This window comes from Stomoxys calcitrans, chromosome 1, assembly GCF_963082655.1.
Source record: "Stomoxys calcitrans chromosome 1, idStoCalc2.1, whole genome shotgun sequence".
Lineage (NCBI taxonomy): Eukaryota > Metazoa > Arthropoda > Insecta > Diptera > Muscidae > Stomoxys > Stomoxys calcitrans.
In genome coordinates this window covers 157,374,254-157,397,308 of record NC_081552.1, presented here as the reverse complement: position 1 = coordinate 157,397,308, position 23,055 = coordinate 157,374,254, and the positions used below count along the sequence as shown (strand labels likewise).

The window sequence follows — 23,055 nt, the reverse complement described above, 5'->3', positions numbered from 1 at the left end:
ACATGGCTAGATCGACATAAAATGTCACGACGATCAAGAATATATATACTTTATGGGGTCTCAGACGAATATTTCGAGTAGTTACAAACAGAATGACGAAATTAGTATACCCCCCATCTTATGGTGGAGGGTATAAAAAAGGTATCGGATTGGCATCTGGCGAATTGGACAGATATTGTTTGAATGAAATGATGTGCTAAATATGATTTTTTAAGCCATTGTTGGTTTACACGTGGTTTATGTGACGGTGCCGATTTTTGTTGGTATGGTTCCATGATGTACTGCTGAAATATTTGCAGGCCCACGACTACAAGGCAGCTTCCAAAATATTTTCGATAATACGTTGCATTTAATGTGACGCCAGGCTCGATGAAAACGATTGGAGAACGGCCATCAGAGGCCACAGCTGCCCACACTATCACCCGAGAGTCTGAACTAAATCAAAGAGTCAGCGTCAAGTTGTTTAAATACATTTTATATGGGAAACAAAAAACCGCTGACGCTAGTGACAGAGGTCAGCGGTCTGAGAGTCCTATATGAGGTGGAAAATAACTTCGGGTGGCCATTCGTAAGCTCTCGTGAATGCGTTCGCCAAAGGAAACGCGGGTTACAAGGTGCTTAATTGGGAAATATTTCTCTTCAGAGAACACGATGTTAGGAAATTCACCACGTGCAAGCGCAGCAACTTCCTTGTTCTTTCGAGTCTAGCTTTTTTGCTATGGTATAGGATATTTTGCTTTATGGAACTTGTAAGGCATTACCATATCAATATACAGTGGTGGAAAAAGTGAGTGCGACAACAGATGCTATGAATATAATTTAACAATTGAACCAACATATTAAGAAAACATGTTTACTTTTGTAAAAGGCTGTACCTGACTATTCGTAGAGCTGTTGAATTTTGAACGGCGAACTTTAATTTCATATTAAATCTTTTCCGTAAATTAAGGATGCTTGTTATGGCGATTTTTAAGGTGAATTCACTTGGCAAAAATAATAGGGTCACTTATAAAAATGTTGCAATTTCTTATGAATTGTTTTGGTAACTCAAAATCTAAGAGGGGAGAAAAACAATGAGTATTCATACGCTTTATTGCAATATTACTAAATTTCCCATGAACATTCCATTAATGAGCAAGGGATACTTCTCTCATATCAATGAGTGCAGCCCGAACTTGACCCATTTTAGACCATTACTCCTTCTTGTGGTGCAATCGCTTTGAATCTTTACAAGTGAGAAGCTTTCCGTTTCCTGATAAATTAAATGTACACTCTGTATGTTAGTCAGTATAGTTCCGAAGAAACCGGAGTTGGAAAAAAATATAGGACAGACACAATATTTAATATTAAAAATAAAATTGAATATATATTAATTTTTTTTTTAAATTTCCCCTATTTTCTAGTGGACTTCAAAAAGTAATAAAATTCATATTATGATACATATCCCTTTTTCTATCAAATATGAAGGTTCTAAGAAAATACAATTTTTTAAATTTTTTCCGAAAAAAAAGTCCCCTTGGCTTATTTTACGAAAAATTATAGTAAAAATAGACAGACAACATTTTATAAAAATTAAAAAAAAAAATTAAATTAAATTATTTTATTCTATATTAATCTGTAGAGTCAGAGCAATCCGCTAAAATTGCTTTTCAAAAGTTATTAACATGCAGCCAATACATAATGGGTGATTTTTTAAGAGCTATAGGAAAATTTTTCAAAAAAGAACACATTCGCATTCAGAAAAATGCATCAAATCTATATTTGAATCGAGAGTATGTCCATATATTTTTATGTTTGAGGATTATTTCATGCAAGTGCTGGCCGTGACCGCGACTCAAATGGTCCATCCGGCCGGTATCTTAGGAATAAATGTTTCAATGTTTTCGTCTAACGCGTCAATTGAAGCGGGCTTGTCTGTGTAGACAACAAAGGCGTTAAATCGCACGATCTAGGCGGCCAATTGACTGGTCCCGAATGGCCAATTGACCGGCCCCGAACGAACTCGCCTCTAGTTTAATTCCACTGTTACGCATGCTGTGTAACATTTGACACCGTCTTGTTGAAACCACATGTCATGCAAGTCAAGCTATTGCATTTTGGGCAAAAAAAGTTGGATATCATCTCACGATAGCGCTCTCCATTCACAGTTACGTTACACGATTCGCATCATCTTTGAAGAAGTTCGGTCCAATGATGCCACCAGCCCATAAGTCGCACCAAACTGTGACTTTTTTCTGGATGCATTGGTGGACAATTCTGCTTATATACGTACCCATTGAGCCAAAAAAAAAAAAAAAATATTGAATTACAGACCAAACTGCGTGATCTGTTTAAACCAGTGCTGCCAGAAAGATGATAGCTAAACAATCACGCTTTACATGGAAATGTTCGCAAAGTCACTGATGCGAAAACGCAACACCTGTGGAAAATGGGTTTATGTTTAAAATCAAGGACAAGGGGCCACCGCATAGCGACACCACTTGGTAGAGAAGTTTTAACATGGCAGGATAGCTCAAAAATTTAGCCAGCATTAGTAAGGCGATAACCACCGATGCAAAATTTTCTGATGTTCATGCCGGGATTTGAACCCAGGCGTTCGGCCTCATAGGCGGACATGGTAATCTCTGCTCCACGGTGGCCTTAATATAATATTAGTTTCGCAAATTAAAGGTTTTCAATAAGGTTTAGGTCCAATGATTGCGATGGACTTTCCAAACTCGATCCACAAAGTTGTTGGAGCAAGAATCACGATAGTGCTTGGAGTCGTTAACTTACATGGTCTCATACTAAAGTGTTTTTTCGTCCCCGGTAAATGGAGGCATTTTATTCCATTAGATATTGTCGAAATTCCCAACACACATTTAGATAATAGATTTCGCCGTGCAAAAAACATGGTAGTTAGTAGCACCAGACTTCAACACAAAAAAATTCACAAAGCCCCATGTCTGTCACCCGATCAAAACACGAGAAACCAAATTGATCACGTTGTGATAGATGGAAGGCATTTATCCAGCGTACGATCGATTGCTGGAGCGAATATAGATTCGGATCACTACCTTGTTGCAGCAAAGGTTCGCACCCTTTTGAGTACGGTATGGAAAGTACGATCTGAATCTGCACGGCAGCTGGACATTGAAAAGCTGCAAATACAACAGATGGCAGCGGCATACTCCACTCGACTGACCCTACTGCTTGATGAAAGCATTCCTTGTTCCGATGATATAATGGTGCAGTGGCAAACTATTGCCCACTCCATGGAAAATGCCGCGAAATCCGTATTTGGATCGGAAGCCTCTCCCAAGAAACCCATGGTACGACCAAGAGTGCCGAGATGCTACTGAAGCCAAGAATGCGGCATACAGAGCAATCCTGCAATCAGTCGCAACGCGCCAGATGAAGGAGAGGTATCAAGAAAAGGAGAGAGGAAAAATGTCTATTCCGCAGATAGAAGAAGGAAATGAAAAGACATGAGTGTGAGCGAATTGAGATGTACAGGAGTCAGAATGAAGTCCGGAAACATTTTAAATGTAACTATGTCTAAATCAAAGATTTTCGAAAAAAAATTGAAAGGTAAGTAATATGAGATTTGGTTTATTTTTCCCAAATCCATTGCCATCTTATGAATCGAGGTGCAGATAAATTCATTTGGACTCATTGAGTGTCCGCAGATCTAAAAGGTTCATTGTTTCCTTTATAAATTGGTTTGGGGATTTATAGATTGCCCTCATTTTCTTCAAAGCCCTAAGCAGACCTTTGGAGGCCACCGTAGCGCAGAGGTTAGCTTGTCCGCCTGGGTTCGAATCCTGGCGAGACCATCAGAAAAAATTTTCAGCGTGGCTTTCCCCTCCTAATGCTGGCAACATTTGTGATCTAATATGCCATATAAAACTTCTCTCCAAAGAGGTGTCGCACTGCGGCACGCCGTTCGGACTCGGCTATAAAAAGGAGGCCCCTCATCATTGAGCTTAAACTTGAATCGGACTGCACTCATTCATGGGTGAGAAGTTTGTCCCTGTTCCTTAGTGGAATGGTCATGGGCAAAATTTGTTGTATTTTGTAAGCAGATCTGTAGGATTTGTTGAATTTCTTTTATGTTAAAACTCACAGAAGTAACTACTGTCAAAATGATCCAATTGTTAGAGCATTAATAGAATTTTATCTTATATGACACTTGATTCCGATTTTGCATTTACGATTTACTAATTTAAAGAATTGTTAGATTAATATTTCCCTATTTATTAAGACAGTTCGTAAGGATTATAAGACTGACTAAATAAATGAATAGGTGTCATTAAAAATTGTATTAGCTCTCCATCGATGCAGAAATGTAATAATGCTGTGAACTTCTAGGATAAAATGTTTTGACGATTCTTTTCCTGCGCAAATATCCTGTAATTGCGACTCACCCCGGTGTGCTTTTTATGACAGCAAATTGTTAACCAACATTGTTTGGTTATTGCCATTTTTGACCCAGGCCATTAGAATGATTTTGATTGATGGACACTGTAAAACCTAATAAATCACACTCCTGTGTTCTTGGGTAAAACTATTGTATGTCACAAAACGTATAAGTGGGAGGATTGTTTATAGTTTTTATCTCTGGAGTGAGTTTATTTAATGGTGGTTATTGTTATAACATTGGCATATGTAGAAATTTCTTTAGTAAAATTTAAAGTATATACCCTCTTGTAGCAAAAAAGTAATTAACTGTTCCATTTTAAATAATGAAAAAAATTTATTGAAATTTTATTTTATGAAAAATTTCATTGAAATTACGTCATTAGAAGGAATTTCGATTTTAAAAAGATTCGTTAAAATCTTGTTTTTGAAAGGATTTGATTGAAGTTTTGTCTTTAGAAAAAGTTTATTTGAAATTTTGTATTTAGAAATCTATTTTTGCACTACCACCATAGGATGGGGGTATACTAATTTCGTCATTCTGTTTGTAACACCTCGTAATAATGTCATTTTAAGTCGATCTAGCCATGTCCGTCCGTCCGTCCGTCTGTCTGTCGAAAGAGCGCTAACTTTCGAACGAGTAAAGCTAGGCGCTTGAAATTTTCCACAAATACCTTTTATTAGTGTAGGTCGGTTAGGATTGTCAATGGGACAAATTAGTTCATGTTTTGATATAGCTGCTATTTGAATCGATCTGGGTTCTTGACTTCTTGAGCCTCTAGAGGGCGCAATTCTGGTCCGATTTGACTGAAATGTTGCACGTGGTATTTTGGTATCACTTCCAACATCTGTGTTAAGAATGAGTCAAATCGGTTCATAATCTGGTATATCTGTCGTATAAACCGATCCTGGATCTTGGCTTCTTGAGCCAATAAAACGCTCAATTCTCATCCGATTTGGCAGAAATTATGCATGAAGTGTTTTGTTATGACTTCCAATAACTGTGCTTAGTATGGCGCAAATCGGTACATAACCTCATATAGCTGCCATATAAACCAATCTGGGATCTTGACTTCTTGAGCCTCTAGAGGGTGCAATTCTCATCCGATTTGGCAGAAATTTTGTACAACGGCTTCTCTCATATGGTCTGAATCGATTAATAGCTTGATGCAGGTCCCATAAAAATGTATCTCCCGATTTTGCTTCTTTAGCCACTACAAGGTGCAATTTTTATCCGAATGAACTGAAATATTACACAATGACTTCTACAATGTTCAGCATTCATTTATGGTCCGAATCGGACTATAACTTGATATACTCCAATAGCATAACAGTTCTTATTCAATATTCTTTGTTTGCCTAGAAAAAGATACCGCGCATAGAACTCGAGAAATGGGATCCATGGTGGAAGGTATATAAGATTCGGCCGAGCCGAACTTAGCGCTTACTTGTTTTATTTTGTAGATGAATTTATTTGTCCAGCTGAAACCAATATAGCGTTTGTTTTTATACCCACCACCATAGGATGGGGGTAAACTTATCTAGTCATTCCGTTTGTAACACCTCGAAATATTGATCTAGGACCCCATAAAGGGTATATATTCTTGACCGACTCGCAATTCTGATTCGAACTAGCCATGTCCGTCCGTCTGTTGAAATCACGATAGCGGTAGAACGCGTATAGTTAGCCGCCTGAAATTTTGCACAGATACTTAAGATTGATGAAGGTCGTTGGGGATTGCAAATGGGCCATATCGGTTCAGATTTGGATATAGCTCCCATATAAAACGATCTACCGACTTGACTTTTTGAGTCCCTGGAAGCCTCAATTTTCATTCGATTTGGCTAAAAGTTCTCCTATGGCATGACGTGTTCTATTATGACTTCAAACAACTGCTCCAAGTACGGTTCAAATCGATCTTTAACCTGATATAGCTCCCACATAAACCGATCCCCCGATTTGACTTCTTGAGCTGCTGTAAGCCGCAATTTTTGTCCGAATTGGCTGAAATTTTGCATGTAGCGTTCTGCTATGACTTCCAACAACTGTGTTAAGTACGGTCTAAATCGATGTTTAGCCTGATATAGCTCCCATATAAATCGAGAAGCTACAATTTTTATCCGAATTGGGTGAAATATTGTATATGGTCTTCAATTATGACTCCCAACAACTGTGCCAAGTACGGTTTAAATCGGTCAGGAACACGTTATAGCTACCATATATGTCGATTTGACTTCTTGAGCCCTTACAAGCCGCAATTTTTATCCGATTTGGTTGAAATTGTGGATATAGTGTTCTGTTATGACTTTCAACAACTGCTCCAAGTGTGGTCCAATTCGGTCTATAACTATATATAGCTCCCAAATTTTAGCAGAAACTATGGTGTTGGTTTCCCAAATTCGGCCCGGCCGGACTTAGCACGCTTTTACTTGTTGTTTTTATGTGAAACTAGCTGACTCGGACCCGCTTCGCTGCGCCTTCTTTTACTTTATATGGAAAAAAATTTTCCTTTGAATATTTATTTTCGACATATATATATCAGCATCGTGCTCTTCTTTCAAATACCATTTATTTAAACCCCATATTGTTATTGGTTTAAGGGGAGTTTAGAGGATGAAGCGTCCCCAAAACACATGGCCTCAAAATTGATTATCAAATTCGTTTTCTAATCTTAAAGAAACTCTTGTTCCTGAACGTGGGTATCAATTCTTGCTGTACCACCCCAATACCTTTCATTAGGGAGTGGGATGGTCCCCCAAACACTATGCCCTGAAAATATATTGGCAACGTGCTCTATTCTCATATATCCATGCATTATTTATTTGAACCCCATATCGCCATTGGCCTCAAAATTGGATATCAAATTCGTTTTCTAATCTCAAATACTATTTATTTAAACCCCTTATTGCAAAAGCCAGCAAATATGTCCGGTTTGGGGTAAAACAAATGCAAAATCTGCCTTTTAACATTCTAAATACTAAGGAATAGGGGCAAACTTTTCACAAATCAATGAGCGCTGAAAATTTTTTCTGATGGTCTCGCCAGGATTCGAACCCTGGAGTTGAGCGTCATAGACGGACATGCTAACCTCTGCGCTACGGTGGCCTCCAGTTTGGGGTATGGGCCCTAAAAACTATGAATATCGAGCTCCACTGTCTTATTTGGTGGTTTGGGACGTAACCTAGACAATTGGTCCCGAATGTTGATATCAAATTCATGGTCTACTCCCATATACCTTTCATTTGAGCCCCATTTTTCATAGTCGGCAAACATGACCGTTTTAGGGGGTGTTTTGTTGACTTGGCTTTGAAAATATATATCAGATTCGCGTTCTACTCTAAAATACCTTTTATTTGAGCCTCATATTGAAATGGTCAGCAAATACTTACTATTTGGGTACTGTTATGGGGGTGGGGTGGCCCCATAGATACTTTTCCCGAATATTGTATCAAATTCGTGCTTTACATCCAAAGACCATTCAATTGAGCCCCATATTGCAATGGTCGTAAATTTTTCCTCTTTGGGGAATGGGATGGGCGGCCCCCCAAACACTTGGCCCCACTTCAGGATATTAGATTCGTATTCTACACTCAAATACCTTTTATTTAAACCCCATATTGCCATGGTCAGTAAATAAGTCCTGTTTGGGGGCTGTTTTGGGGGAGGGGTGGACCCCCAGAAATTTGGTCCCACATTTGGATAACACATTTGTATTCTACTCGCAAATAACTCATTTGAGTCCCATATTGCCATGGTCGGTAAAAATGTCCGATTTAGGGGTGTTTTGGGGGTTGGGGTGGTCACCCTAACATGTGGTCCAACAATTAGGTATCAGATACGTTTTTTGATCTTAAATATCTTTCATTTGAGTCCCATATTGTCGTGATTGGTGTATATATATATTTGGTAAGTTTTAGGGTGGGACGCCCCTACTAGGTACCCCAACCGAAATTTGAGTACAAATTTCGCACCAACCATCTCCGAGATCTGGCGCTTCTGAAAATTAGGGTAAGGGGGAGGGTCCGCTCCCGGGACATCCGGCTCTCCTAGGCATCCCACCCCAGAATTTGATACCAAATTTTTTGCTTTTAGATCCTTCCTATATTTCTATATTTTATTTTTATACTCTCCACCATAGGATGGGGGTATACTAATTTCGTCATTCTGTTTGTAACTAATCGAAATATTCGTCTGAGACCCCATAAAGTATATATTCTTGATCGTCGCGACATTTTATGTCGATCTAGTCATGTCCGTCCGTCTGTCTGTCGAAAGCACGCTAACTTCCGAAGGAGTAAAGCTAGCCGCTTGAAATTTTGCACAAATACTTCTTATTAGTGTAGGTCGGTTGGTATTGTAAATGGGCCATATCGGTCCATGTTTTGATATAGCTGCCATTTAAACCGATCTTGGGTCTTGATTTCTTCAGCCTCTAGAGTGCGCAATCCTTATTCGATTGGAATGAAATTTTGCACGACGTGTTTTGTTATGATTTCCAACAACTGTGCTAACAGCAGTATGGTTGAAATCGGTTCATAACCTGATATAGCTGTCATATAAAGCGATCTTTGGTTTTGATTTCTTGAGTTTCTAGCTTCTATCTGATTTTGCTTAAATTTTGCATGACGTAATTTATTTTTACTTTCAACAACTGTGGCAAATAAGGTTCAAATCGGTTCATAACCTGATATAGCTGCCATATAAACCGATCTGGAATCTTGACTTCTTGAGCCTCTAAAGGTCGCAATTATTATCCGATTTGCCTGAAATATAGCCAGATACAACTCCCATATAAATCGATCTCTCTATTTTCTTATTGATCCCCCAAAGGGCGAACTTTTTATTTGAATTGGCTGATATTTTACACAGGTCTCCAACATATAATTTAATTGTGGTCCAAACCGGACCATATCTTGATATCGCTCTAATAGCAGAGCAAATCTTTTCTTATATCCTTTTTTGCCTAAGAAGAGATGCCGGGAAAAGAACTCGAAAAATGCGATCCATGGTGGAGGGTATATAAGATTCGGCCCGGCCGAACTTAGCACGCTTTTACTTGTTCTTTATTCAAAGGACCGATAGGTTGTCATAACAAAGATACATGCTGATGATTAATTTTTACCACTCTCTTCATGTTGCCATGTTTTTAATTGGATCAACTAAATCCAGTTGGGTCAAACAATTTCAGTAGAAGACTGCCAGATGACGATAATTTAAATGTTGGTGCTACTCGCTTAGAGTGGATCATATGGAATTTGTATTTTGTATTTTATTATGATCATATGGTATGGTGGTTGTATATGAATATTCATTCATAGACAACCACCATACCATATGACTACCTATTAAATAGTCATCATTTAGTCTTTTTTTATACCCACCACCGAACAATGGGGGTACATTCATTTTGTCATTCCGTTTGCAACATATCGAAATATCCATTTCCGACCCTATAAAGTATATATATTCTTGATCAGCGTACAAATCTAAGACGATCTAGACATGTCCGTCCGTCTGTCTGTTGTCTACTCTCTAATAACTTTCATTTGATACCCATATTGTACCTATCGGTCAACTTTTGATTTTGGGTGGCGTTTTTGTGTAACGGTGGAGTAAGTAGGAGGATACACCCCCCCCTCCCCCCCCCTGGCGATATCAAAAAATTATATATCCTATTGCTCCTTCCGGACCACTCCCCACAATCTGTGAAAATTTCAAAGAAATCGGTTCAGCCGTTTTTGAGTCTATACGGAACAAACAAATTTACAAACCCACAAACATACAAACAAACAAACATAGAAACAAACAAACACAAATTCATTTTTATATAAATAGACGGAAATCAAAATAAAAACCTTTTTTCAAAAAGCTTTAGGCAAAATGTGGTTGCGATTAATGCATTGCGTAGGCTACAGAGATCGCGATTTCGAAGCTAACCAAGCTCCATCATCCGTCTGATTTGGCCCAAATGTGTATACACATATTTGGAATACGAAGTTGCTGGGTAGCAGGTTTTTGGCATTGTGTGTGTTGCTGATGCTAGATGTTATTTTCGATTTAGAGATATTGGTGGTTGGTGGTTTACCATTCTTACAGCGCTCGAAGAAAGGGGCCCTGATATGATCCAATGTTCGTCTCAAGAAGGCATGCTTCTACCATTTCTCACTAATTATTGAGTGGTGAAAGCCTGTAATCTTTTTGGGGCAAAACAGACCGACGGCGTATTTTTCTTATGTACATCTGGCGCCTCAGGCGCTTTGCTCGCAATTATTGTCGGGAATGAATTCCACGAGTCCTTATGTGATTACTTCAGTTGATGTCCCATTTCAAGGTGTTGTACCTATTATTCCCGTCGTTGCACATTCAGTGCCTCTTCCTCGGATGCAGGGATACGTCCTGTTGTTGTAACCTAGTATTTTCCTTCTACCAGTAATAATGGACTAGTTGTAGTGGCTCCGAGAAAAAGTATATCCGGCTGCATTCTTAACATCTGTAGAGGACTTCGCTACCTACATCAGATCAAAAAATGATGATGTAAATGATAATGATTTTAAGATTTCTAAGTTTAATTACCCCTCACCACGTGATATATCATCTTTTAAAATAGTTGTGCCTTCTAAAATATTTGTTATTTTTTTATTTAGTTATTTTTATACCCTCCACCATAAGATGGGGGGTATACTAATTTCGTCATTCTGTTTGTAACTACTCGAAATATTCGTCTGAGACCCCATAAAGTATATATATTCTTGATCGTCGTGATATTTTATGTCGATCTAGCCATGTCCGTCCGTCCGTCTGTCTGTCGAAAGCACGCTAACTTCCGAAGGAGTAAAGCTAGCCGCTTGAAATTTTGCACAAATACTTCTTATTAGTGTAGGTCGGTTGGTATTGTAAATGGGCTATATCGGTCCATGTTTTGATATAGCTGTCATATAAACCGATCTTGGGTCTTGACTTCTTGAGCCTCTAGGGGGCGCAATTCTTATCCGATTTGAATGAATTTTGGCACAACGTGTTATGATATCCAACAACTGTGCCAAGTATGGTTCAAATCGGTTCATAACCTGATATAGCTGCCATATAAACCGATCTTGGGTCTTGACTTCTTGAGCCTCTAGAGTGTGCAATTCTTGTCCGATTGGAATGAAATTTTGCACGACGTGTTTTGTCATGATATCCAACAACTATGCCAAGAATGGTTCAAATCGGTTCATAACCTGATATAGCTGTCATATAAACCGATCTGGGATCTTGACTTCTTGAGCCTCTAGAGGTCGCAATTATTATCCGATTTGCCTGAAATTTTGTGCGACGGATTCTCTCATGACCTTCAACATACGTGTTTGTTATGGTCTGAATCGGTCTATAGGCCGATACAGCTCCCATATAAATCGATCTCTCTATTTTACTTCTTGAGCCCACAAAGGGCGCAATTCTTATTCGAATTAGCTGACATTTTACACAGGCCTTTAACATATAATTTAATTGTGGTCCAAACCGGACCATATCTTGATATCGCTCTAATAGCAGAGGAAATCTTTTCTTATATCCTTTTTTCCCAAAGAAGAGATGCCCGGAAAAGAACTCGACAAATGCTATCCATGGTGGAGGGTATATAAGATTCGGCCCGGCCGAACTTAGCACGCTTTTACTTGTTTCTGTCTCTTCTGTTTCAAAACTAAACTAAACTAAGTAAGTCGGTAGTAACTTCAAGATATTTGTTTCCACGGAAACCTGGCTTAAACCTGGTATCGGTAATAGTGAACTTTTTTTCTGATCAATACCAAGTTTATAGATAGAGTGGGTAGACTTGGTGGAGGTGGGCTTATAGCTATCCACAACTCCATGGCTTCTGAGCTGGCTACATGATATTGAGTCTTTATGCGTCAAGATGAAATATTTGGACCAGATTCTCATTTTAACGTGCTCCTTGGCTATGTGCCTGTTTCATTAAGAGTTTCTTCAATTGGTATGGACACATTCTGGGAGAACAGTTTCGACCGGTGCTTGTTTCAGATGAATAACATTCGTAATGTAAGGGATAGAATTTTGGACCTGTTGTTTACCTCGATGTAGATATTTGTCCTTGCGGAACCTGAGTATGTATACCATCCGAGTTTGTCCGTTGAAGTTCAGTTGCGGCGTGGTTTGATGAAATATATTCCAGTAAGGGAAACGGAAGATGGGATAATGTAAGATATCCCATTTTGGCTTCATTGAGGGTAGGTCGATTTTGAGCAACCTATTATTGTAGAACTGACGTGTCATGCATATAATGGTTTTGTAAACAGATTTCAAACGGATTAAATTTGCACTGATTTTAGTAAGGCTTTCGATACTGTGGTGCATGATTTATTTCACGTACACGTACGTATTTTACTGATCTTGGTGTTATTTTAGATGGTAGATTACGTTCTAATTTGCACTTTGACTCGTGCATCAAAAAGCCAAAGTCGTTGTTGGGTTTTATAAAACGGTGGCCCAACGAGTTTGATGATCATGATGTGACCAAGTATTTGTTTACAAGCTTAGTCCGGCCTACATTGGAATACGGTTGTGTGGTTTGGAACCCATTTTACAAAAGTGGTATTCAGATAGGATTGAATCAGTCCAGGTACAATTTCTTCTTTTTGAGCTTAGAGGCTTACCATGGAATTCGGGATATAGCTGCCATATAGACCGATCCGCCGATTTAAGGTCTTGGGCTCATAAAGGTGCATTTATTGTCCGATGTCGCCGAAATTTGGGACAGTGAGTTACTTCTTGACTTACTTCTGCAATATGGCACAGATCGGTCCAAATTTGGAAAAAGCATCCATGTAGACCGATCTCTCGATTTAAAGTTTTGCGCCATTAAAGGCGCATTTATTTGTGATAGGCTCCTTGAGATATTTCTACAATTTGACCCAGATTAGTTTCGATTTGGATATAGCTGTCATATAGACCGATTTTTCGATTTATGGTTTTGGACCCATAAAAGGCGCTTTTATTGTGTGATGTCGCCGAAATTTGGGACAGTGAGTTGTGTTAGGCCCGGCCGATACGGGATGACTATGAGCACCACACAGGCTGGAACTTTGAGCTCCGACTTGTGTGGTGCCCATCGTTATCACGGGAAGCTTAGCTGAAAGCTACCGGGCGCGTCCACAGGTTGCGGATGGTGGAAAGTTCCGTTTTTATGCGGAGTAGCTGCAAATGCGGCCGCGGGCAGTCAGCGATTTTCGAGAGGAGAGTCTCAGTGAGGAGTCAGGTGGCACTGGCTCTTAACTAAATACTGAGTGCCAATGATACTCGAGATGACAAGGCGAGTTATTGGCGCCTTCAAATAACCAATGGCCAACATCAGCGTCTGTTCCCAGGTTAGGGGCGGCTGGCGGCGAGCGTCGGATCTTGGAGCAAGCGGCTCGCCACAACGAGGTATACATGCAATCCCACAAACCCATGCGGTTGGGGCGCTGGGCCAGTAGTCCGCCCCCGGAAAACATAGAACTACTATGAAAAACAAAGGAATAGTAAAAACGGACCCCCCCAACGTTGACGACCCACGCAAACGAAAAAAGGACCATGTACAATTGTGAGGTTTTCTGCAATAGTGGACTGTATTTTAGTGTGAAACTCACAATTGTAAACCCATGCAAATAGAACAAAAAAAAATAGAAAAAGCCAGAGTTAGGTTTATGCAATTCAAAGTTTATTTTTTGGTCTCCGTAAAGAGCTTCGTTCTTACCGTAGAGTAAGCTGGTTTCTTTTTAAGTGAAGAGACAAAGTATTTCATACATAGCAAAAGGGCTAATTCAGCGCAAGGTGAATTGGAATATTATTTCAAGATGGAAACTATTGGGCAATTTGAGCGAAAGCTCTAGCCTTTGGTGAGGTTGATTGTGCCAAGGGTTTCCATTGATGCAAACTAGCAAATATTTTAACCGTTAAATTCAATTTAAAAATCCACATTCATTATAAGAGTAATTCATTATTAACTTATTATTAAACTTAACCTACTTTGTTGAACACAGTTCAACATGGCGCCACCTCTTGCCGCAGTGCAAAATTAGAGAGTACAAGCTCCTGAAAACACCCAACCGAAAATGGTGCTTTGTAATACTGGCATATTCTTTGAAGTCTGTATAAGACCAGCCCGTAGAACGGAGGCCACCAAGTCGCTACCAATAATTATTTCGACATCCTTGGGATTATAAAAGTGAGGATCGGCTAAGTCGATTATGTGGCCATATATGCTTTGGAATTTTTTATCGGATGATGTTGGTGGCATAGTAATTGATAGGTGGTTTTTAACTAAACCGCGCACCTGCAATTTGGTCGTATGGTCGTGGTATGACAGAAGATACACAATACAGAACTCTTTATCGTCGGCTATAGTTGTTGGAAGACTTAAACGATGTACAAGCGACTTTGCAATGAGTGTTTGTACTTGACCGGAGCTTATCAATAATCTTGCCTTTTGGGGTCCCTCTGTTGTAATAATTTTGGCCAAAGCGGTTGGCATAAAAACATTGGTAGGTAATTTTTTGCCTAGTCTTTCTTGGACTGGTTTTCTAGTCCCCTGTTCCTTTTTCGACATGGAGTTCTTACATTGTGTGACCGGGTTGGACAGATTTTTACTTCGGTTTTCCTCTGACTGTTGTTGTATTTTGTCGGTATGAAGCTTAGTGTGGTGCGCTTTGTTACATACTTCACATTTATTACGAGAGCGACACCATTCCCGAGTATGTGATAGGCAAAGGCAATTAAAACAATAGCCACGGCTTTTGACAGCTTCCCATCGTGCTGCTACTGACATTCGATTAAAATCAGGACACAATCTCAGATGATGTTGACTTGAACATACTCGACATTTGGCTTGGCTGTTGAGGAAATTAGGGTTAAGTTTGAAAAGAAAAGAGACAATACGGCTTTATAAATCAGGCAACTGGCAAAATACAAAGCTTGGTTAATGGTCGAGTGACGAGTCCATTTTGAGTCCGGATTTCTGCTACTCGAACCCTGGAATCAGAACCCATAAAAACTCTTTCAACCCTTCCTAGTCGCCATTCTGTTGGCGGCAAAAGATCATCTTTCACTACGACGAAATCGTCCTTCTTCAAATTAGCCTGAGCTGTTTTCCACTTATACCGCCTTTGCATATCCGAGATGTACTCGTTTTTCCATCGTTTAGCAAAATGGATCTGTAAGATCTTTAATTTTTGCCAACGGTTGATGAGCGACAAATTGTCTGAATAACATTCCGGAACAGCAACTAATGGTGCTCCTTTTAATAAATGCCCAGGCGTCAGCGGAATGAGCTCAGAGGGATCTTCGCTTATTGGAGAAAGTGGCCGGGAGTTAAGGACACTTTCAATGCGTACCAGTAGGGTCGTAAATTCCTCAAACGTAAATTTGATATTTCCAGCAGTCTTCCTCATATGAGATTTCATACTCTTTACTCCGGCTTCCCACAACCCCCCCATGTGGGGTGCGTGGGGCGGAATAAAATTCCAAGTGAACCCATGTAAGCCAAATTTATTCACAATATGTTCTTCGGACTTCTGAAGAAACTGGCGATACTCTCTTTGTAACGCCCGGCTGGCCCCAACGAAATTGGTTCCGTTGTCCGAAAATACTTTAGCAGGTAGTCCTCTCCGTCCAACAAACCTGTCAAAGGTTGCAAGGAAGGCCTCTGATGTCAGTTCCGAACATGATTCTAAATGAATAGCGCGTGTTGAAAAACAAACGAATATGGCGGCGTATCCTTTCTGTATCTTTGAATTTCTCAATCGAGATGTTTTGACATCAAACGGCCCAGCAAAGTCAATACCCGTATAGGTAAAAGGTAAAGAAAACGTGCAACGCTCAGGGGGTAAGGCGGCCATGATTTGATTATGAATCCTATGTTTGTAAATCGTACAAATCTTGCAATTTCTAACGCACTGTTTGACAGAATTTTTTAACCGTATAACGTAAAATTCTTGTCGAATTGCTCGAAGCATCAGGTTATTTTCCGCATGAAGTAAAACCCTATGGGTAAATTCTATAAAGAGTTTGCAAAGTCTAGCCCTTTCCGGCATTATAATGGGATGCCTTTCATTGAAGCTTAAGTTGGAATCAGATAAACGGCCGTTAACTCTCAAAAGTCCTTCTTCGTCACGAAACGGATTTAGTGTCAGCAGCCTACTTTTTTGACTGATAGGTAAGTTATTCTCTAGGGCCCTATATTCAGAAGGGAAATACGCAATCTGTGCCAATTTTACCAATCGGTACTTCACAAACAATAATTCAGCAGCGGTGATGTAGTCCTTCCGGTTTTCCAACAATGGTTTGCGCTGGCATCTCTGTGCAAACCGAAATACGTAACAATAGACGCGCAATGCCCTATTGTAAGAAGAGAACCTTTCCAAAATGTCCTCTTGGTCGCTCTGTATGGTAAATGCCTTAATTTTCCTTTCGCAATTAACTTCAGCTAATGTTGGCTGTTCTGGCCACTCCGTTGGTTCTTTCAGCAACCAATCAGGTCCGTTCCACCAGAGTCGTCTGTTTCTCAACTCCACGGCCGTACATCCTCGAGACCCAATATCCGCTGGGTTGTCACCACTTGGAACATGCATCCAACTAGCATTTCCAACATTGTCCAAGATCCTTGAAATCCTATTTGCGACATAGGTATTCCATTCGAAGGGGGGTTTTCTTAACCACGACAACGTAATGGTCGAATCTGACCACAAAAAAATATGGCAGTCTTTAAATTTTAAATTCTCGCCAATAGACTTTATAAGCCTTGCCAACAAAACAGCACCGCATAGTTCAAGCCTCGGTAGGCTAATTGTCTTCAAAGGCGCCACCTTGCTCTTGGCCACCAAGAGGAATGAAGAGTTTCCATTGTCCCCATTCGACGTCTTTATGTAAACACAGGCGCAATATGCCTTCTCAGAAGCATCGCAAAAACCGTGTAGTTCAACATTCTCATTCTGAGTGCAATGTACCCATCTAGGGATTCTGAAATCGGCGATATCACAAAAATTCTGAACGAATGATGCCCATCTCTCCAACGAATGCGGCCTGACTTCCTCGTCCCAGCTGGTACCATCAATCCATAACTGTTGTAATAGCATCTTGGCAACAATAATGATTGGTGATAACCATCCAGCTGGGTCAAACAATTTCGCCACCAAAGACAGAATTGTTCGCTTTGTGATATTCCGCGGAGGCAGATCAATAGCGCAAACGCTATAGAAAAAGTCGTCAGTCATAGCGTTCCATCGTATTCCCAAAATTTTCGTCTCACTACTATCTTCAAACATCAAAAAATCTTCGTCAAAAAGATCGTCTTTTGGAATTCCTTCTAGCAACTTCGTATTATTTGCCATAATCTTTTTGAGCGGAAATCCCGCTGACTCCAGTACATATTTCAGCTCGAAGAGCGCTGTCCTTGCTTCCTCCAAACTATGCCCACCAGACAGTATGTCATCAACATATGTCTGATCTTTAAGGATAGCTGCGGCCACAGGATAACTTTGAATGTTGTCCTCACTTAGCTGCAGCAGTGTCCGTATCGCCAAATATGGAGCGCAATTAACTCCAAATGTGACCGTCTTCAAAGCATAATCTTTAACTGTATCAGAAACAGACTCCCGGAATAAAATCCTCTGATATTGATGGTCCCTTTCATCGACAAGTATTTGCCGATACATTTTCTGGATATCTCCTCCAAACACAAATCTAAATAACCGCCATCGTAAAATGACGTTCATAAGATCATTTTGTAGTGCCGGACCCGTATAAAGTACATCATTCAAGGAAAAACCACTAGTAGTCTTCTTCGAAGCATTGAAGACTACTCGAATTTTTGTAGATCTACTTTCCTGTCGTATAACGGCATGATGTGGGAGGTAGAACGAAAAATACCGCGCACCATCGGTAATCTCACTAGAATCCGTCAAGGTCATGTGATCGAGCTGTAAATACTCGTTAAGTACGGCAGAATATTCGTGACCAAGATTGGATGAATTCCGCAAGGATTTCTCCATTCGGAAGTATTGGCCCAAGGCCGTCCTACGGGAACTACCCAAGTGAACATCCCTTGGAAATCCAGGTTTAAATGGCAACCGAACCACATACCGTCCATCATCACGACGTATTGTCGTTTCTCGAAAATACTTCTCGCACCATAGTTCCGAATCAGATTTCTGAATTTTTTCAGGAATCTCTTCCGTCTCCCAGAACTTTCTCACCGCCTCGTCCAAAGACACATCTGAAGTCCACGTCGCAAATGAAGTCACAATTCTCTCCTCTGGAGGACCACTCACAAACCATCCGAATTCAGAGTCTTGTGCCATGAGTCCACCCGAGATATTCCGGCGAATACCTGGTTTCAATATCTGTGGCAGAATATCACTGCCAATCAGTAGGTCTATTTGGGCCGGCTTATAAAAATAAGGATCCGCTAACTCCAAAGATTCCAGATCACTCCAATCAGTGATCCTAGTATGTTCGGTTGGCATAAAATGATTCAGACTCCTAATCACAACAGCCGTGGCCGGTAATGAGAAGTCGGATCTACGAGACCTGAGATTTATCCGACATACTGCATTAGTGGATATCGACCACTTGGGCCACCGGTTTACGGTACGTGCTTTTATTGACCAAGGCTCTCAGGAGACATTCTTGGCGAGTGGGGTCGTTGAGAGATTTTCAATCCCTACGATGAGATCAATTACAAGGATATCCGGCCTTGGCGGTACACCCCTTGAGAACTCTTCACGAGTATGTCGGATAAATCTCAGGTCTCGTAGATCCGACTTCTCATTACCGGCCACGGCTGTTGTGATTAGGAGTCTGAATCATTTTATGCCAACCGAACATACTAGGATCACTGATTGGAGTGATCTGGAATCTTTGGAGTTAGCGGATCCTTATTTTTATAAGCCGGCCCAAATAGACCTACTGATTGGCAGTGATATTCTGCCACAGATATTGAAACCAGGTATTCGCCGGAATATCTCGGGTGGACTCATGGCACAAGACTCTGAATTCGGATGGTTTGTGAGTGGTCCTCCAGAGGAGAGAATTGTGACTTCATTTGCGACGTGGACTTCAGATGTGTCTTTGGACGAGGCGGTGAGAAAGTTCTGGGAGACGGAAGAGATTCCTGAAAAAATTCAGAAATCTGATTCGGAACTATGGTGCGAGAAGTATTTTCGAGAAACGACAATACGTCGTGATGATGGACGGTATGTGGTTCGGTTGCCATTTAAACCTGGATTTCCAAGGGATGTTCACTTGGGTAGTTCCCGTAGGACGGCCTTGGGCCAATACTTCCGAATGGAGAAATCCTTGCGGAATTTGCAATACACTATGAATAACTCGATTTCGATTTTGAGGACATATAACATTTCTGTTTTGGCATGGGATCCTATTTTGGTATATTGGGTGTCTTCGAAGCTGCCGGAGGAGACACTGACGGCATGGGAAAATTCCATTGATGACCATAAGGAGATGCCTTCATGGAACCGATTGAATGAATTTATATCGAAGAGACTGGACTTATTGGAGTCTATATCCGATATTCGCAGACCTGGGTCGAACTCGAACGCGGGGGTGCAACGGTCCCAAAATCATCATGTCAGTTCTGACGGTACATATCGCCAATGTAGAATCTGTGGTGAGGAGCATAGACTCAGAAAGTGTCCTCAATTCCAGGCTATGACAGTTTCCGAGCGGAGGAAATATGCTGAGCAGAACCAGGTGTGTTTTAATTGCTTGACACATGGACACAGTGTGAACAGCTGTCGTAGTAGTAGCCGATGTCAGGTTTGTCAGGCGACACACCACACCTTTTTGCATGCTGAATCGACTCAAAATTCTCGACGGTATCAAACCCGTTCTATGAGTTCTCAGGTTCAATCCCAGTCATTTCATCTTGATTCTAATCAGGACGGACCTCCGGCCGAGATAATGTCTCATTCGGGTCTCGATAATGACGTGCAGGTTAATTTGTCTCAGTCGGGGCATCGTACTGTACTTCCTACTGCATTAGTGGATATCGACCACTTGGGCCACCGGTTTACGGTACGTGCTTTTATTGACCAAGGCTCTCAGGAGACATTCTTGGCGAGTGGGGTCGTTGAGAGATTTTCAATCCCTACGATGAGATCAATTACAAGGATGAGATCAAAATTAGCTTCCAATCTACGTTCCTGAAAGCAGTTTCTTCTCGACAGACTAATAGGCGTACGAATTCGCATAGAAATGCATTTCTATCATTTGGCCTCAAACCAAATATAGGTATTTAATTTAAACCTAGAATAGGTTTATTAGTAAAATAGAACAATCTATTTAAGCATTCCACTGTTCGCATATCTAACATTGAACATAGCTGTCGCTGTTTCTTCTACCGGGTAGCACGCTCCGAATGTGTTTTCAAATCCAATCTTCTATGGTAATGCCACATAAGAAACCAATATTTCACGTATAATTCAATGCACTCATCTCGAGACACTAGGTATTTAAGAAATTCATCAGGCCTTCCTTCTAAGTCAAGAAAATCTCTTCCACTTTCGTCTCTCAAAGGTCAAGGAAACATCAATCCTCTTCCTCTATTTAATACCAATCTTCTAGATATACTCTGGTTCATAAATTCGCATAAGATGGAAAACCAACATATAACTTTGATAAAATTACGTATAAAATAACTTGTTCATTTATAATTCCAGATCCAAATATTTATTTACAGTTAAAATTCATAATTCTTGCAAAATATTTAGTACTTCAAAGTTCTGACCCACCTTATGGTACGGAGCCAAATCTCTTTCGCTGGCTTGGTATACCTAATTTTCGTGGACAGAAAATTGTTGACACTTCCTCCTCATGAATTCGATGGGCAAAGCAAGCTGCCAAACTGTATGCATCAATCCTCTCGCTCTCCTATGTATATGCACTTGTTCATTCAATCGCCACTAGTTACACTCATTAGTGTAGTCTTCACTATCATTCACTTTCAAATTAATTCTCCCTCTCTAAGCTGTTGCGACATATAGTCTTAAAATTTTGTCTCATTCCACTTAATTAATAAATTAAAACTCCACAAATCAATTTTGGCATACTTGTCATTCACACGTGAAACGATGGGTGCAGTGGAGACCATAACCGTCAAACCAAGCTGTCAACTGACATTTACTTCATAAACGCCCCCAAAGGTCTTCGCTCAACTGCGAAAGAATAGAAGGAGGAAGTAATAGATAAAGCGCAAAAACAAAATAACTATGCATAGATGGAATAACAATTTAAACTCAGTCACAACAAAAAACCGGTTACGTTATCTGAACCAGAGTAACAGTGTCGATGAAAATAAGAGACGACAGTAAGATCTCTTGCCAACAGTGACTCCTACATCAAGCAATCAGTCAAACCTCTTAAAGAGCAAACCAGACGGACATGCACTAATTACCAAGAGAAAATGTAAGAGCTTCCGCACGAGGGCATTTAAAAAAAATGTTGCTAAACATTCAGATATGATGCGCCAAATTCTAAATTACGCTGATTACGCTCTTTAGGTTCGTATCTCTTTCCTTAGCAAAGCTATGATGTAACATTCGTAGAAATGCACATGGATATGTAATCCAGATTTTTTTTTAATTTTCTCGTTTCGTAAAAAACAATTAAATGAGCGTTCAAGGGGTTACCATAACACTTATATTTTGCCGAGTTTGCCAAACCGTACTATTCTTTTTCATCCAAACTTAACGTACCTGTGTTTTTGGCTCATCTCCAAATATAAGTAACTTCTATTTATTAGCTGTCAATTTCCTCGTAAAAGGCTCGAAAAGGACCATGTACAATTGTGAGGTTTTCTGCAATAGTGGACTGTATTTTAGTGTGAAACTCACAATTGTAAACCCATGCAAATAGAACAAAAAAAATAGAAAAAGCCAGAGTTAGGTTTATGCAATTCAAAGTTTATTTTTTGGTCTCCGTAAAGAGCTTCGTTCTTACCGTAGAGTAAGCTGGTTTCTTTTTAAGTGAAGAGACAAAGTATTTCATACATAGCAAAAGGGCTAATTCAGCGCAAGGTGAATTGGAATATTATTTCAAGATGGAAACTATTGGGCAATTTGAGCGAAAGCTCTAGCCTTTGGTGAGGTTGATTGTGCCAAGGGTTTCCATTGATGCAAACTAGCAAATATTTTAACCGTTAAATTCAATTTAAAAATCCACATTCATTATAAGAGTAATTCATTATTAACTTATTATTAAACTTAACCTACTTTGTTGAACACAGTTCAACAGACCATGATTTGCGGATCTGCACCTGGAATGTCCGCACTCTTTATAGAGAAGGTGCAGTATACGCGCTGGCGGATGTATAAGAGAAGTACAAGGCAGACATAACCGCCTTACAGGAAGTGCGATGGACTGGGAATGGCGTCACTACAACACCAAACGGTGACGAACTATACTATAGCTGCCATAACACGAGGCATGAATTTGGCTGCGGATTTGTGGTTAGTCGAAGACTGAAACACCTAGCCTAGCCTCCAGCTTTACTCCGGTGGATGAGAGGCTAGCCACAATCCGCATAAAAGCCAAATTCTTCAACATCAGTCTTATTTGTGCCCATGCCCCGACGGAAGACAAAGACGAGCAGACCAAGGATATTTTCTACG

The 23,055-nt window shown here is 40.2% G+C and overlaps 1 protein-coding gene across 2 annotated transcripts; it reads right to left on the bottom strand.

Moving 5' to 3' along the window:
* Positions 1 to 14,071: 14,071 nt before the first annotated feature.
* Positions 14,072 to 22,670, bottom strand: LOC131997303 (uncharacterized). 2 transcript variants are annotated; one of them, XM_059368405.1, is made up of 3 exons: positions 22,385 to 22,670; positions 22,141 to 22,255; positions 14,072 to 15,264 (listed from the first exon to the last, which is right to left on the bottom strand). In XM_059368405.1, the coding sequence occupies exons 2-3, from the start codon at positions 22,155 to 22,157 to the stop codon at positions 14,451 to 14,453; spliced, it is 831 nt and encodes a 276-aa protein (XP_059224388.1). In that variant the 5' UTR covers positions 22,158 to 22,255; positions 22,385 to 22,670; the 3' UTR covers positions 14,072 to 14,450. The 2 variants fall into 2 exon arrangements, with proteins under 2 accessions (XP_059224388.1, XP_059224169.1); XM_059368186.1 differs by having other exon boundaries at positions 22,141 to 22,242.
* Positions 22,671 to 23,055: the final 385 nt, after the last annotated feature.